General features: G+C 43.9%; 1 protein-coding gene across 5 annotated transcripts; it reads right to left on the bottom strand.

Annotated features, from left to right (window-relative positions):
- Positions 1-54: 54 nt before the first annotated feature.
- Positions 55-13,363, bottom strand: ZNF79 (zinc finger protein 79). Of its 5 annotated transcripts, none has more exons than XM_017644337.3 (4): positions 12,969-13,363; positions 8,334-8,422; positions 8,038-8,164; positions 55-2,795 (listed from the first exon to the last, which is right to left on the bottom strand). In XM_017644337.3, the coding sequence occupies exons 1-4, from the start codon at positions 12,982-12,984 to the stop codon at positions 1,624-1,626; spliced, it is 1,404 nt and encodes a 467-aa protein (XP_017499826.3). In that variant the 5' UTR covers positions 12,985-13,363; the 3' UTR covers positions 55-1,623. The 5 variants fall into 5 exon arrangements, with proteins under 5 accessions (XP_017499826.3, XP_073080351.1, XP_073080355.1 ...); XM_073224250.1 differs by lacking the exons at positions 8,334-8,422; positions 12,969-13,363 and adding exons at positions 7,410-7,509; positions 7,802-7,840; XM_073224254.1 differs by lacking the exon at positions 8,038-8,164 and having other exon boundaries at positions 12,969-13,361.
- Positions 13,364-15,823: the final 2,460 nt, after the last annotated feature.

The following is a 15,823-nucleotide window of genomic DNA, read 5'->3' on the forward strand; positions in this document are numbered from 1 at the left end:
GGAAGTCCCAGGGTATTCTGTAGACACATATTCACAGTTCTTCATAAGCAGAAATTAATGCCAGAGAGAAAACATGTTTAACATGAATACATGGGGAAGCAGCTCTCCATCTGGACCAGTTTGATCCTTAGGTGGGCTGGCCCTTTCATCTGAACCTGGGTTAGTTTGCTTTAAGCTAGTAGGACTGTTAATAGGCGTCTTTACCTTCCCCAGGTCCCCTCCTTGTTTTTCATTAGTTCTGTTCCTATTGACTCACTTCTAAAGCTCATCACTCCCTTTTACCTCAGTAGGTGTGCTTTGAATGAAAGAATGAACCTCAAGATACCTGGGCACTGGGATGATTGATAGGCTGTATCTTAGCAGCTTAAAAGCACCATCTGAAAGGGGCTTCTGGGTCCCAGCCCAAAGGGGGTTGGCAATGAATTAGTCCAGTAACATACTGTCCCCAGCATAAGTCATTTCTTTGCTCATGTTAATTTTGTCCATAGCCCACTTGTGCAGTGTTGGAGAACTGCTTTTAGTGGAAAGAATTACCTGAGAGTTCAGGTCAGATGATAGAATAAGCATCCCAAAACATGAGCCGGGTCACCAAGGAATCAGCTTGACGCCCTTAGGTGATGATGGTTGAGGTTACAACCAGCTTTCCTTGCAAAACACCAACAACAGGGAATCTGAAATCAAATGCTTACCTAATGAAAATCCAGGGAAGCCACACAGGCGTTTCTAACTGCTGAGATGAGATCATACCAGTTGGGTGTGAGGATGTTCTTTAAGAGCCAAGAGTAGGACCCAGGTCAGTTATGAGGGAGAAAAACCAAAGAATCTGCTTCTAAAGGAACAGTTGCTTCAGCAAGAGGGAAAAGACATGAAAAATGACCCACTTGCCTGAGCCAATGAAAGGATAGCTGTCTAGGCTGTTCCTGCATTAGGATCTCCATAGAAAGGGCCGCACCTTTGAGGGGTTTTATTAGCTTCTTCCTGACACCCTCACTCCTTTTCTTGAGAGCAGTAACAAGCACTAAGGCAGTTCACAAATTGGAGATTGGGCCTCAGTGTTTTTCTGGGTGGCAGCTAGCTGTCTAGAGGCGGTTACCATCTTTGGCATTAGGGGAATGAATATCCCCCAGCTGCAATGAGATGTGTTCAGTAGTTCACTAGAATCCCTTAACTCACTTGAATTGACTCCCTCAAATCAAGATACCTCAGTGATCCCATTATGAAGAAATACTCAGTCCAGTGTTTTTAGTTATTTTGCAACAGCACTCTTCAAAGATTACTCAGCCACTGCCAGAATACTTGGACTCTTAAGTAGGAACCAAGTCCATCACTCATTGATTTGATCACTTCCTTACAAACCAACGTTTTGAAGGGCTTGTTGGTACACAAAAAACTTGGGCCCACTGAATGAAGGTAAATTTTAGAGTAATTTGAATTGGATTGTTTATGCTCACTAAAGATGTTAAGGAGAAAGCTCCTGGGACTCCACATGCAACGGGTAAAATGGGAACTTTATTAAAGGTGCTTCTGCATGTGGCTCTGGGCTAGACTAAGATGTCTCCAGATCTTCTCAAAACTACTTGCATTCACCGGTCAGCTCCCTGTCCACTTCGGTCAGGTTCCCAGTTACTCTCCCGCATGAAGTCTCTGATGTCTAATGAAAGCTGAACTACACCTGAAGGCCTTCCCACACTCGCTACATTGGTAGGGTTTCACCCCAGAGTGAATTCTCTGATGCTGACTGAGGGATGAGCTCTGGTTAAATGCTCTTCCACATTCACTGCACTCGTAGGGTTTTTCTCCTGTGTGAATTATATGATGTCTAATAAGGGCTGAGCTCTCACTGAAGAACTTCCCACATTCATTACACTTGTATGGCTTCTCCCCAGTGTGAGTCTTTTGGTGGATGATGAGATTTGTACTTTGGCTGAAGGCCTTCCCACACTCTCTGCACTTGTAGGGTTTCTCTCCAGTGTGAGTCCTCTGATGGTTGGTAAGGTTTGCACTCTGGCTGAAGGCTTTGCCACATGTGTTACACTTGTAGGGTTTCTCCCCTGTGTGGATTCTCTGATGCTGAATAAACGCTGCACAGTAACTGAAGGCCTTCCCACACTCACTGCATTTGTAGGGCTTCTCCCCTGTGTGGGTCCTCTGGTGGTTCGTAAGATTGGCACTGTGACGGAAGGCCTTCCCACAGTCACTGCATTCATAGGGCTTCTCTCCAGTGTGAATTCGCTGGTGCTGAACTAGGGCTGAACAGTCACTGAAGGCTTTCTCACACTCAGTACACTTGTAGGGCTTTTCTCCGGTATGAGTTCGCTGGTGTTTTGTGAGGTTCGCATTCTGACTGAAGGCCCTTCCGCATTCACTGCATTTATAAGGTTTCTCTCCGGTGTGAATCCTCTGGTGCTGAATAAGAGATGAGCTCTGGCTGAAGGCCTTCCCACATTCATTGCACTCATAAGGCTTCTCCCCAGTGTGGCTCTTCTGATGCTGAGAAAGAGCAGAGCAGTAACTGAAGGCTTTGCCACATTCATTACACGTGTATGGTTTCGCTCTGTGAGGTTTAATTATATCCGAGTTTCTCCTGAAGCTCTTTGTATGTGTTTCCCATTTATGGGGTCTTACTTCTGTAGGAACTCCCTGTTGTGGAGAAAGGACTGGTCTCAGATTGAAGCTCTTCCCCAGTTCACTAGTCCTGTGATCTGACTCCCCAGGGGGCATCTCTACACCTGGGTCTTGGAATGAGTCTTCAGAAATGTCTCGCTTGGGTGGTGATTCAGATATAATCTTCCAGTCTGAAAAAATTTAGAAAAGCAATTTTTTTTCCTTTGGTGGAAGAAAAGATACTAGTGAAATACAAAAGACTGAAGGAATTTGGCTGAGCTCCTAGGCACACAAGTTTGATGCTCACCCTTTTCACTTAGAACATTTATTTCACATTTGTCTTAAACCATAAATAATGCCCAAGATGGCTCTTCAGAGACATTAGCATTCTTTACTCCCTTTCCTAAACTACAAAGGGATGAAGTTTGCCCTAATCCTCCACCTCAGATGCAGTACTCCTTCCTTCTGACACCTCTCTGCTTCCTCAAGAATTGGGTAGCCTCAAGCTATCTTCTTAGTCTCACAATTCTCTGGTTTTGGGCAATCTGCTTACCAGGTTTAAATAATTCATTTTAAAAAGCTGATGACCAATGTCAGCAAGATGAAATTTTCACCTATCAGCAAGACTGCAAGCAGTGGTTACTTCCTGGAGCATTAGGAAGGGTGCAGCATCATGGGCTATCTGTGTGGGGCAGCTGCAGAAACTGGAGTGGCCTTTCTGGAGAGCAATCTGGCTGCACGTGTCAGAAGTCCTTAAGACACTGACATCAGAATTCTGTTTGTAAGAATTTATCCTAGAGAACTATCTTAAGAAATTACACAATGCTGTGTTGACAGAGATGCTCACCATAACATCATTTGTCAAATGAAAAGCAAGCCCTTAAATGTTTAATTAACAATAAGGGAATGGCCATAGTATAGCCAATCAAGGGACACTACTTAGCAATGATAAGTCATCTTTAAAATCTGTGCGCTTGAATTCCTTTTGTACAGAGGTATTTATTAAAAAAACATGGAAGATACACAATGGGAACGCGAGTGCTGCTATCTTTGGGTTGTGGGATTAGGGGTGATTTTCACTTTCTCCAGTGCTAATCTCTTCTCTAATGCTCTCCAGTGACAGTACTGTAAGTTATAAAAAGAATGCTTTCAAAGAGTATGCACTGATAAAATAAGTTATAAAAAGAATGCTTTCAAAGAGTATGCACTGATAAAACGGAAAATACTGTTACCTCAATTTTAGAAAAACTCATTACTATATTTTATACAAAGACTGAAGATACCTCTGTGTGGTGGGAAGATAGAGGATCTTGATTTTCTTTTTTATTCTTTTCCAAACTCTAACTTGTGTTATTTTACTAGATAGAATTATTTTAAATAGAATAAAAACATTGCTTTTATAGTCGGAAGATAGATATTTTCAGAAAGAAGAGTTAATGAGTCTTAACCCTTTTTGGGACTGCATGCATTTTAAGAGAAAACCTTAAAATTATTGGGAAAATGTTACAACTAAGTGAATAGGGCCCTGGACACTTCCTTCTGTCTCCTCTACAGGGGCTAGTCAGTAAGGAAGTGGAGTTTTAGGGAGGGCTACAAAGCTTCTTTTCACAAGGGTCAACTGTCCTGAAGAAATTCTTCCTGTTTCTACCTTATTTCTCAGGACAGAATTATCAGGGTTAGTTCTAGGAACTCTTTATTTGAATTTCTATCACCCAGACTGCCTGGCTCCACCTCTTGCTAGCTCTGCGACTTTGGGAAAATTATTTAATCTTTCTGTGCCTTGGATTTATTATCTATGAATGTAGCAAACTCACAGAATTACTGTGAGGATTGAAATGAATTAAAAATCTGAGGACTCAGAAGGGCACCTGAGGAATAGTTAAGTGTTACGTAAGTGCTTGTTGTTATCTTGGACCTTTTCCTTGTAAACCATCTCAAGAGGTTTCCAGTAAGCAGACTTCCTGCCACGGTGCACGTGCACACGAGAGCCCAGTCTACTGACAGCACAGCAGCCCCACTTCAGGTTGAGACCATCCCCATGCAACTTGGTATTTGATCATGTATGGTTTTGGTGGCTCTCAAAAACCGACCATCTATCTGAGTAGAACATGGGAAGAGGAGGAAAAGTGACAAGAAAAACAGCAGCGGGAGGAAGGAGCAATTCAGACCACTTGATGCTCGTGATTGTCATAGTTCAGCCTGCCTCCCCTGAGCACCGGCTCTGTATAAGACTGTCTAATGACATCCCAAACCAGATATACCCACAACCACTGACTTTCCCTTTCAAGCCAGTGTCTTTGTCAATTTTCCCATTCACCCAGCTGCTGAGGCCAGGGTCACCCTTACCGCCTTCACCCCTCACATCCAGTTCACTAGTGAATCCTGTTGGCTTTAACAACCAAATATTTCCGGAATCCTTCTTACCAGCCACCATCATCTCTCACTGGAGTGTCAGCAACAGACTCCTGACTGATCTCCCTGCTTCTACTCTTGAACCTTGAAAGTCTATTCTCCATGCACCTGCTGAGTTATCTTTCTAAACACAAACCACATATTGCACCTTCTCTACTCAAAACCCTCAACGGCTTATCTGAATAAAATCTGAATGCCTACTATTGCCTCACTTACCACCGCCTCTTGCTTACTGAGTCCTGGAGTGTTCTGATCCTAACAGCCAGATTCATTCCCAGTTCGGAGCCCTAACACGTGCTGTGGCCAGAATGTTCCTCCCCCAGATGCTCATGCGGCTGGCTGGCTCATTCTCTTCCTTCAGGTCGCGGCTCCAGTGTCACCTCCTTAGTCACCTCTTTGCTAGTCACCTGACCTAAAGTAAAACAGTCCCCTGCCCCCATCCCTATTCCCATTCTCACCTTTGAACCCCCAGTCACTATTCCCTTATCCTGCTTTGTTTTCTTCACAGTACTTGCCACTATCCAGTATTGCATCACTTATTTTGTTTAATCATTTTATTTCACGTTCCTCACTAGGATGTAAGCAGGGACTATGTCTTGCTCTCTCTTGTACCTCCAGTAGCTAAAACAATGCCAGGCATGTAACAAATGCTTAATGCACATTTAGTGACTGAGTGATGAGCAAAATGAATGAGAATGAGGCAAACTGACCAGCTGGGTCTAGGGAAATGTCAGCATCCACAACAGAAGTTCCCAAAGCAAGCAGTGAGGCGAAAGGTACTTCAAAGACCGGGTGGGTCTGACATTGTGGGAAGGGTAGGATGAGATGATGGAGGCCAAGTGATACCCAGGATGCCTGACAATCTCAGAGCAGAAGCTCAACACAACAGAAGCTGTGTATTGAGCAGCCAAGTTTAAAACTTTTCTTAAACTACTTCTCAATCATACAGCGAATACAGGACTCCATAGTTGTCAACTTTTTTCATATATATTAGTTTGTAAAATAAACAGGATTTTGTCCACATTTTTCAGATATAAAAATAGATGACAACATAACCTAATGATTTGCTCTGAATCCATATAGTTAGTAAGAAGCCAGGACCTGAATGCCTGTCTTTCATGGGTCCATATCCAAAGTAGCTTCTATACCAATACCCTACCCCTACAGTAGCACCTCAGAGCAAAGACCCTTGGAATTAACAACCTTTCCCAACTTCTGTTTCTAGAGACATGGTGATTTGAACCTTTCTGAGGAAACTTTTTAGGATCTTGAACCCCTCTGAAACTGTGATGAAAACTTTTTCCAGAAAATGCAGTTACTGCCCTAGCCGTAAAACACTGCAGTCAGTCTCTGAAGTTCCACACAGGGCGTATGGCCCAGGTTAAAAGGCCCTGCGTAACACGTATGGTATGTTGAGAAAAGGGCTGGGTAGGAGGGTCGCACTTGGAAGAAGGAAGCAGCAGGGCTAGTGAGGCTCACAGAAGGCAGTGTTTCAGCAAGTCTGAGTAGTGTCCACGGGAAGGAGGGCTGAGGGAGCATGTGATGGACGGCTTAGAAGGTGAGACAGTGGGAAGGGGGCGACAGTGCAGAGGAACCATGCAGAAAATAAGCCACAGGCTTTGTTTTCATTGCTCAACAGTATCAATAACAGGTAACTAAAGATATAAAGCATTAGGCAGCATTTGTAGGAAGATTTAAAACTTTGTCACCTTAAAGTTGTTAAGTTCATTTAGACCTCTGATGCTTAAAGTTTCAAAATATCTAACATGGCTGGGTCTACAGGGAAAAGCTGAGTCCATGCCAGAGGTCACATATCACGGCTGAAACACGAAGGTGGAGGTGGAGCGAGCAGCCTTAGAGGAGCAGCAAGAGATAAACACAGACACTGCTGTTTCCCTTTTGTTTTTCCTGAGGTTCTCGGTATTAGCCCTTTAGAAAATTCAGACATGGCCACATAGCAGGAGAGAAGGGGCAGGGTTGGGGAGGGTTGGGTGGTGGTGGGAAATCCAACTAAGGGCCAGGGAGGTAGGTGACAGGAGCAGTAGGTGACAGGGTGTCTCAGCTCACAGCTGGAGGTATGGGTAGGGTGGGCACCTGAGATCTTCAGTGATGTGAGCATGTGCTAGGCCAACAATACCACCTGTGCCCCCCAACATCTCCCAGCCTAGGAGATGGAATAGTGGGCTGTGGAGTCAGATAAACCTCGCTTCACATCCAAGCCTCACCATTTTCTAGCTGTAAGGCTCTGAACCAGTAAGTTAGCTTCGTTCAGCTTTAACTTCCTCATCTGTAAAATGGGGATGATATCTACCTCATGGCAGGTATAATCAAATGCACTACTGTGTCTTAAAGGGGCTTTTGCTCTCAAGACTCACTGGCTTAGTGCTGCTCACCTGCCTGGACAGCTACTCCTTAGGCTTCCTCCCTCCAGCATCCAGGAGCCTTTCCTTTGTTCCAGCTGGGGGTTCATGCCAGGCTGGGAAACTGGAAGTCCTATCCAAGTGGGGAAGATGGGCTTTAGAGACTTATACTGAGTATGAATAGCCACCCAGAACTCAGGCTGTGGAAAGAGGCCAGTCAGGTCATTCATATCATTCATTCCAGAAATGTTTACTGAGAACTTCTTGGTGCTGGGCACTAGGGGATACAGCAGTAAATAAGACACAGTGCCAAGGCCTTGGTAAAGCATTTCTGGAAGGAATTACGGAAATAGCCTCAAGGAAGGGTCAAGTCCAGGAGTTAATCCAAGCCCCAAAGCAAGCTACTTAGGAAGACAGGAACTTACTGAATATGGAGGACTGGCCTGAAGGTCATCCCACCAGTCCTGGGCAATGAGAAAACAGGGAGGTGAGCAAAACGAAACTGCCTCTTTCCCAACTGGATGCAGAGATCTTTCACTAGGGAATGAGGAGGAATAAATATCCCCCATGCTCTGTTAGAGCAATAAGGATCACGTGACACTGGGAAGTGCCACAGATGTTCAGGACTGAGGAGATTCTGAATTTTACATGGTTTCCTTACCCAGTAGGACCAGGTTCCTGGACTTTTCCAGTATCCCCTCCTTGAACCTGTCCCTCAGAGCAGGGACCAGGTGCCGCCATCCCTCCTGGGTAAAAGCTGCAGTCATGCTGCCAAAGGCCTTGGGTCCCTGAAACAACAAGCACATTCCTTCTCACCCAGCAGGCCAGCAGGCCTACAAAGGGTCTTTGAAAGGATTCAGGTTTTCTACAATGAATATGATTTTTTTTTGTAATGAAAAAAACAAACACTCAAAAAATAAAAAAAAGGCTGCCTCTAAGAGTAAATTTCCAACTTACATGGGGCCCAGCGGTGAGGAGACAAGCTGTCATTGCTACATCTCTTGTGCTTTCCTCTTTGGGGAGGGCAGCATCTGGAGAAGGTAGCTCTGAAGGAAGAGAGAGAAACCAATGAGGCATAAAAGTTTACAGCTCCCCAACCAGAAAATCTCACATTCTCATTCTGAAGGGGGAGTTCAAAGGACATTGCTGGTTCCAGGGCATTCAGGCTGAATCTGCAGACCTGAGTGGGATGTATATTTTCCCATCCCCCTTTCTACCTGAGAAATACCATCAATTTACTCAGATGTAGGGAGTCATTAGAGTGTAACAGACTCTTAAGTATGCCGGATCCAGCAGTATGCAAATCATGTAACCTTCTTAAGTCTCATTTTTCTCATCTGTAAAATGGAGATAATAATGGCTTGTAAAGTTGCTGTAAAGATTATAAGAAAAATGCAGAAAAAGCAGTTGGCACATGCCTGGTATGTAAATATACAGTTTACAAATATTACCTATTTCTTAGTTCTTTGGAGAAAGCAGCTCTGTAAATTTAAAACATTTCTTAATCAAAAGAGGTAATGACCAGGTGGGATTCATTCTAGGAATTCAAGGTTGGTTCAACATATGAAAACCAGTCTACATGATACAGCAGCATATTAATATAAAGGAAAAAACTCCACACAATCATCTCAATTAACACTGAAACGGCCATTTTACAAAATCTGACACCTTTCACAATTAAACACACTCAAAAAACAAGGAATAGAATTTCTTCAACTTGATAAAAGGTATCTAAAAAAGCCCAGAGCTAACACCACACTTTATGGTGAAAGACTGATGCTTTCCCCTAATATGAGGAACAAGACAAGATACCTGCTCTCACCACTTCTATTCAGTGTTACACTGGAGGTTCTGGGCAGGGAAATTAGGCAGGAAAGAAAGGAAAGGAAGGAAAGGCAAGCAGGCAGGCAGGCATCCAGACTGGAAAGGAACAAGTAAAACTATCACTGTTTGTAGATGACACGTATTTTGTAGACAAAAAATTCTAAGGAATCCACACACAAAGAAACTACCACAGTGAAACAAGTTCACTAAGGTTGCAGGCTGTAAGATGAATATATGAAAAAAGCCCAGTAAAAATGGGCAAAGGGTTTGAATAACCTTTTTCCAACTGTACTTCTATATGCTAGTGATGAACAATCCAAAAATGAAATTAAAACAATTTCACTTAGAAGAGCATTGAAAGAATAAAATACCTAGAATAAATTTAACAAAGGAAATGCAAGACATATACATTGACTTAAAACTACCAAACACTCTTGAAAGAAATTACAGATCTAAATAAATGTGAAGACATCCCATTCATGGACCGGAAGATAATAATGTTGGGATGGCAATAGTCACCAAATTAATCTACAAAATGAATGCAATCCCTATCAAAATCCCAGCTGGCTTTTTTACAGAAATTGAAAGGCTGATTCTAAAATTTATATTGAAATGCAAGGGATCCAGAAAGCCAAACAATATGAAACAAGAACAAATTTGGAGGACTCACATCCACAATATCAAAACTATCTACAAAGCAACAGTAATTAGAAGTGTGGTACTGGTATATAGAAAGACACATACATCAATGGAAAAAGACCCGGGAGTCCAGAAATAAAACTACCCATTTATGGACAATTGATTTTTCAACAAGAGTACCCATAAATTAAATGAGGAAAGAATAACCTTCTCAAAAAGTGGTGCTGGGAGACAACTGGATATCCATATGAAAAAGAATGAAGTTGTATGTATACCTCATACCACATATAAAAATTAACTCAAAAAATGCTGAAACCACAATGTTGTTCATGTGAAACCTTAAGATTGTATATCAATGATACCTTAATTAAAGAAGAAATCTCAGAAATCCTGGCTGGTAGGTGGTATTATTTCCATTTCACAATTTACTTAGCAGAATAGTGTACAGGTTTGTGGCTTAACAATATTAATAAAAGCCTCATTTCCAGAAGGCAAAAAACTCTGATATACTCTGCAGATAGTAAGTGAGAAAGTACACAAGCTGGGATTTGAAACCAAACATTCTGGTTGCAAGGCTGGTGTGCTAAACCACTACAATGGCTGGAACCATCTTGAAAACCTCTGGCCCCTAATCTCTCTTAATACTAGAGTCTGTTAAGATACGGTATCTTATTTTATAGTGTTAAATATTTAATTAAAAAATAGCTGTCATTTATTGAATGGCTACTATGTGCTGGGCATTATACATATTTTGTCTTCAGTCTTCACAATAACCCATCAGGGTGTTATAATCAATATTTTACAGCAGTGGAAACTAAGGCTGGGAGATGTTCAGGAACTTGCCCATAGTTGCATAACTGCTAAGCAGCAGAGTTGATTTGCGCTCAGATCTGTTTATTCCCAAAATCCATATCTATAGTAATCTATATTCCAAATTTAGCTATATTGCACTTATTGTGTCATGTCATTGTGCTTTGCAAATGATACCAAGTTCCATGAATTCCAAAACCACCTAATCAAGTTTGAAAAGCAGTTTTATTTTTGGAAGCATAACTAGTAAATAGAATAGTATTTTCAAACTTCAGTTACGTAAGACTCATATACAGAGTCCAAGAACTTCCCCCAAAAGTACTGAATCAGATTTCCAAGAGTGGGTGTCAGAAAAAAAAAAACTAACTCAAAGTGGATCAAAAGACCTAGATGTAAAAGCTAAGCTTCCAGGAGAAAATATAAGTATTATATCTGATTAGAGAATGGTTTCTTAGATATGATATGAAAAGCTCAAGCAACGTAAGAAAAAATAGATTGGATTTCATAAAAAAAAACTGTGTTTCAAAGGGTACTATCAAGATAGTGAAAAGATGACCACAGAATGGGAGGGAACATCTGTAAATAATTTATCTTCTAAGGGTCTAGTATCCAGAGTATAAAAAGAATTCTTAACAACTCAACAATAAAAAGACAAATAACACAATAAAAAAAATGGGCAAAGGATTTGGATATTTCTCTAAGCAAGACACAAATAGCCAGTAAATACATGAAAAGATGCTCAACATCATTTGTCACTGAGAAATGCATATCAAACCATAATGAGAGACCACTTCATATCTACTAAGATGGCTAAAATAAAAAAAGATAAACAAGTGTTGACAAGGATGTGGAGAAACTGGAACTCTCACACATTGTTACCACAAATGTAAAATGCTGCAGCCTGGAGAACAGTTTGACAGTTCCTCAGAAAGTTAAATAGTTGCCGTATGACACAGCAATTCCTTTCCTAGGTAGACACCCAAAAGAAATGAAAATGTTCATGCAAAAACTTGTATACTCATGTTCACATCAACATTATTCCTAATAGCCCAAACTGAAAACCATCCAAATGTCCATCAACTGAGGAACAGATTAAAATGTGGTATATCCATATAATGGGGTATTATTATTCAGCCATAAAAAGAAATGAAGTACTTTCATTGTTACAATATGGATGAACCTTGAAACATGCTTAGTGAAAGAAGCCAGGCACATATGTTGTATGATTCTATTTTTATGAAATGTCCAGAATAGGAAAATCCATTGGGACAGAAAGTAGATGAGTGGCTGCCAGGGACTACAGGGATGGAGGAATGGGCGTGATAGTTAATGGGTATGGGCTTCTTTTTGGGGTGATGGAAATATTCTGGAATAGCAGTGATGGATCACAACTTTGTGAATATACTAAAGGACACTGAATTGTATACTTTAAAAGTGAGTATTATGGCATATGAGTTATATCTCAATTAAAAAAATAGCAGAGGTCCTTAGAAATAGCTCAGAAAAAGAAGTAAATGGGTCTGGATTCTGTTCCTAATACAGATCTTTTATTACTGAGATGTACCTAACTCCCAGTACCTTAGTTTCCTCTGTGGTGGTACAGGGAGGAGGGTAACCATCCTGCTTGTGTTCCGAGTTCTCTGGGGGAGACACCACCAAATGCTGGGTGTGAAACTGCACTTGAAAAATTATAGACCAATACACAGACCGCTTGTTCTACTAGAGGGTGGCACAGGCCCCGATGGTGAAAATTACATAAACGTTTGTTCTGCAGTGTTCAAGGTGCTTTCAAAAACGTTATCTTATTTGATGCTTAAGTTCTTAGAGGTAAATGGGGTAGGTAGCATTATGTTACCCTTTCCTCCATGAAGGAACACCGTTTAAACAGGAACCCTATCCTTCTGATTCCAAATCCCCAGTATCTGCCACAGCTTCACAATCCCGCTGAGTTGAACCCGCCTTCAATCTCAGGTGGAGCCAATGGGCTCCTGTTCCGAGCATTCCCGGCAGCTTCAAGAACGGCTGGAAGATCAGAAGCAATAGGGGAGACCGTGGGTACGTCCCATTCTCTTTCCCAGGGCCCATTTCTCTCTACTCTCATAATGCCATCGGTCCACCACGGAGACGTGGAGATTATGCAGACCTGAGCTCCTCAAACTTTTTTGACCTCGAAATTCTTTATTCAAAAAAGGTGCGTCCCCAACCGCTGGTGGAAAGGCTAAAGGCAGAGTTCTGGTCCCGGTCGCACAGCAGAACTAGCGGGCAAGCGGGAACAAGCAGCAGGAACTCCTGCAAACCGCTCCCTCCACCTGTCCTCACCTCCTTCCTCCAGCATTTGGGTCCCACCTCGCGCCACCGCCTCCCAGCCGTTTGAGCGTCAGCGGCGCTTCCCTGCGGCGGCGGCCCCGCTCTGCCGGCCTGCGCTGACTGCTCCCGGGCTGGCCCTTCTCTCCAGCCTCGCCCCTCAGGCCGGGTCTGAGCCTGCGGTGCGGAGCCCTGGGAGCTCCGGTCGGGCCTCTCCAGCCGGGTCTCTCACTATCTCCCCAGGCACAGCCAGGCCTCCGCTCGGTCTCAAGAAGAACGCCGCGTGAAAATGCAGCTGCTGGCTACCCGAGAAAGGAACCCGCCAACAACGCGAGCTGGGCAACGGCGGTTATCCGGTACAACCAGACGCCAGGCCCGGCTCTCGCGCCAAAAGGGACTCGCCTGAAGGCGCCACTTCCGGTCACGCGCACATGCCACCCCGCCCCGCCGGACTACATTTCCCAGAAGGCTCCGGGCTCCGCTCAGCCAAAGCTGGTTGTCGTTCGGATCCAGGTCTGTGACCTGCTTGTCCTGGTTTAACGCACTTCCCAGAGAGGCTTTCGCTTGTTCTTGCTCCCAGGATCTCTTTCCCATCATGCTTTGTTGCACATGCCTCACACGCCCACCGGAATCTCTGGGTGGGAACCTGTGTGCCTGGAAGGAAGCTTTTTGGTCCCGGAGGCCCTCGGGCGCGCGGGGTCCAGCACAGGCTCTGGAAGCCTGATTGCTCCTTGGAGGTTTGGCGTGCCCAGACATTGCGCTGAGAGGGGCCTCTTCTCACACGAGCCTTAAGCTCAGGGTCCAACCCCAGAAACCTTGGCTGTCCTCTTGAGCAGAACCGAAAGTTTGAAAAGAGTAAAGGAAATGAAGGCCCCCCTCAATGTTATTAACCTCAAAAATGTTACTTTACCAGCAAAATGAGTTTATTTGGCAATAGCTGAGTAACTGCAATTTGGGACAAGCAAACTATGGCACACCAAAGGTAAGTACAAAGAGACAAAGGGAAGGTCAGCCTTTATTAGGATTTAGGAGGAAATTTGAAGGGGGGCTGTCTTGTTCTTTCTGCAGAACAGGAGTGTGAAGTTGCGAAGGTTTCTCATTGGTTGCAAGCGGTAGTGCGTAGTTGCTGGGGCAGGGAGAGATCTTCCTTTCCTTAAAGCAGGAGTTTAAATTCCTAGGAGAGGAGTGTCCTCCCTGTCAAGATAGCAATGACTTTCCTTCTTCCTGCTGGTTAATGCAGGCTGCAATGTGTGGCACACGTGTGAGAATTACCCCTTTAGGGCTTTCTGACTCCATTTTAAGTGAGATTTCTTTTACTCATTTTTACAGCATGAACAGGACAGCCATGGATTGGTGGCCTGGAACTCTCAAAGCATAAAAAATCTATCAGGAGGGAACTTCTTCAGTAATTTTAGGGGCGGAAGCATACTTTATTAGTGTTCCATCAGCACACCTGTGGGAAGAGATTACAGAATGGTCTGTCCCTTAGAGACCTCTGTGTTGTGGCCAGGGATGTTTTGTGAAAGGTGAAATAAAATGGAGTCACTAATGCCAAGGGGTTTTAAATGGAGCTTGGAGGCCATTAAGGTAGATAGACCTTGTGCATGTCCTCACCCATTGGTACCAAAAACTTTTGAACTGGGCCAAACTGCAAATAAGCCAAGGACTCAGCCCAAACACCAGCTACTTGCTACAGAAGAGACTTTGCTTAGTGATGGCCATAGCAACCAATTATATTCAGCAGCCGGTGCTCACCCCATAGTGGACACTGGGAGGCAGCAGATTGCTTCACCCTTCAGCTGGTGCAATTCCACCTATGGCCACTGGCCACTTGCCTCAGTTTCACAGAAGCCAGGATTCTCCAAGAAGATATGAGAGCGGGAATGAGAGCTGGGCTTCCACTTGGAAGCCTGAGCAGAGCAGATCTCTGCCTGGGGATGGATAAAGCGCAGCTTCTGCTGCACCTGTCCCCTGGGGATGTTCCATCTGCCCCTCTTCTCCATGGTCCTGTGCCTGACAGCGCTGGGCTGGACTCCTGGGGCAGATATAGGCTGTCAGCTGGGGTTGGCTCTTGGTCCCTGAAGCACATTGTGCTCTGATGGGAAGGCCCCAAGGGAGTCTAAAGAGCATGTGTGTCCACTGTCAGTCCATGACTGGGTGCTAGTAGCAATCAGAGGCGGTATAGGTAGGAGTTGCTGAGGAAGCAGGGTAGGAAATACAAAATAAAGAGAAACTGCAAAGATTCCAGATGTCCTTTCATGAGGCACCCCTTGAGCCTCACACCAGTCTCGCCTGTAGCTCCCAGCCCTCTCCTTGGCCTCCACCTCTCTGGCACAGGCTCAGAATTGCCACTAGCAGAAGCAGCTGACACCAGTGGAGCCCTCATCCTGTGCCATCCTCTGTTCTAAGTGCTTCCTGTAATGATCCTTTTGTCCTCCCCCATGAGGGGGAAGCATCAGTATGCCCGATTTTACAGGTCAGTAAACTGAGGCTTACAGAGGTTAAGTGACTTGTCCAGGTCACACAGGCTGTGAGTGAGTAGTACAACTAGAATTTGAACTCAGCCCACGGGCTCTTACCCACCATGCTGCACTGGCTCCTGGTTCCCGGATTACAGAGGAAAGAGGCCAAAGTAGGGTTGAAGCCACGATGATGTTTTCCTTGCCCACAAATTTAACCATCTTTCTCATCTCATTCTCTATTCTGTCATCTCTCTTCTATTTCATCTCTGTGTCTTCTCTATTTTCACTGTCATCTCTCTATAAATCTATATCTATATAATAGCAGGATTATCAATAAGCAGAAAACAGGAAAGAATCTGAATGTGGAACAATGTGAGGTTGATTTAAGTTCTGATGTTTTATACAATG

Source organism: Manis javanica, chromosome 2 (assembly GCF_040802235.1).
Source record: "Manis javanica isolate MJ-LG chromosome 2, MJ_LKY, whole genome shotgun sequence".
NCBI lineage: Eukaryota > Metazoa > Chordata > Mammalia > Pholidota > Manidae > Manis > Manis javanica.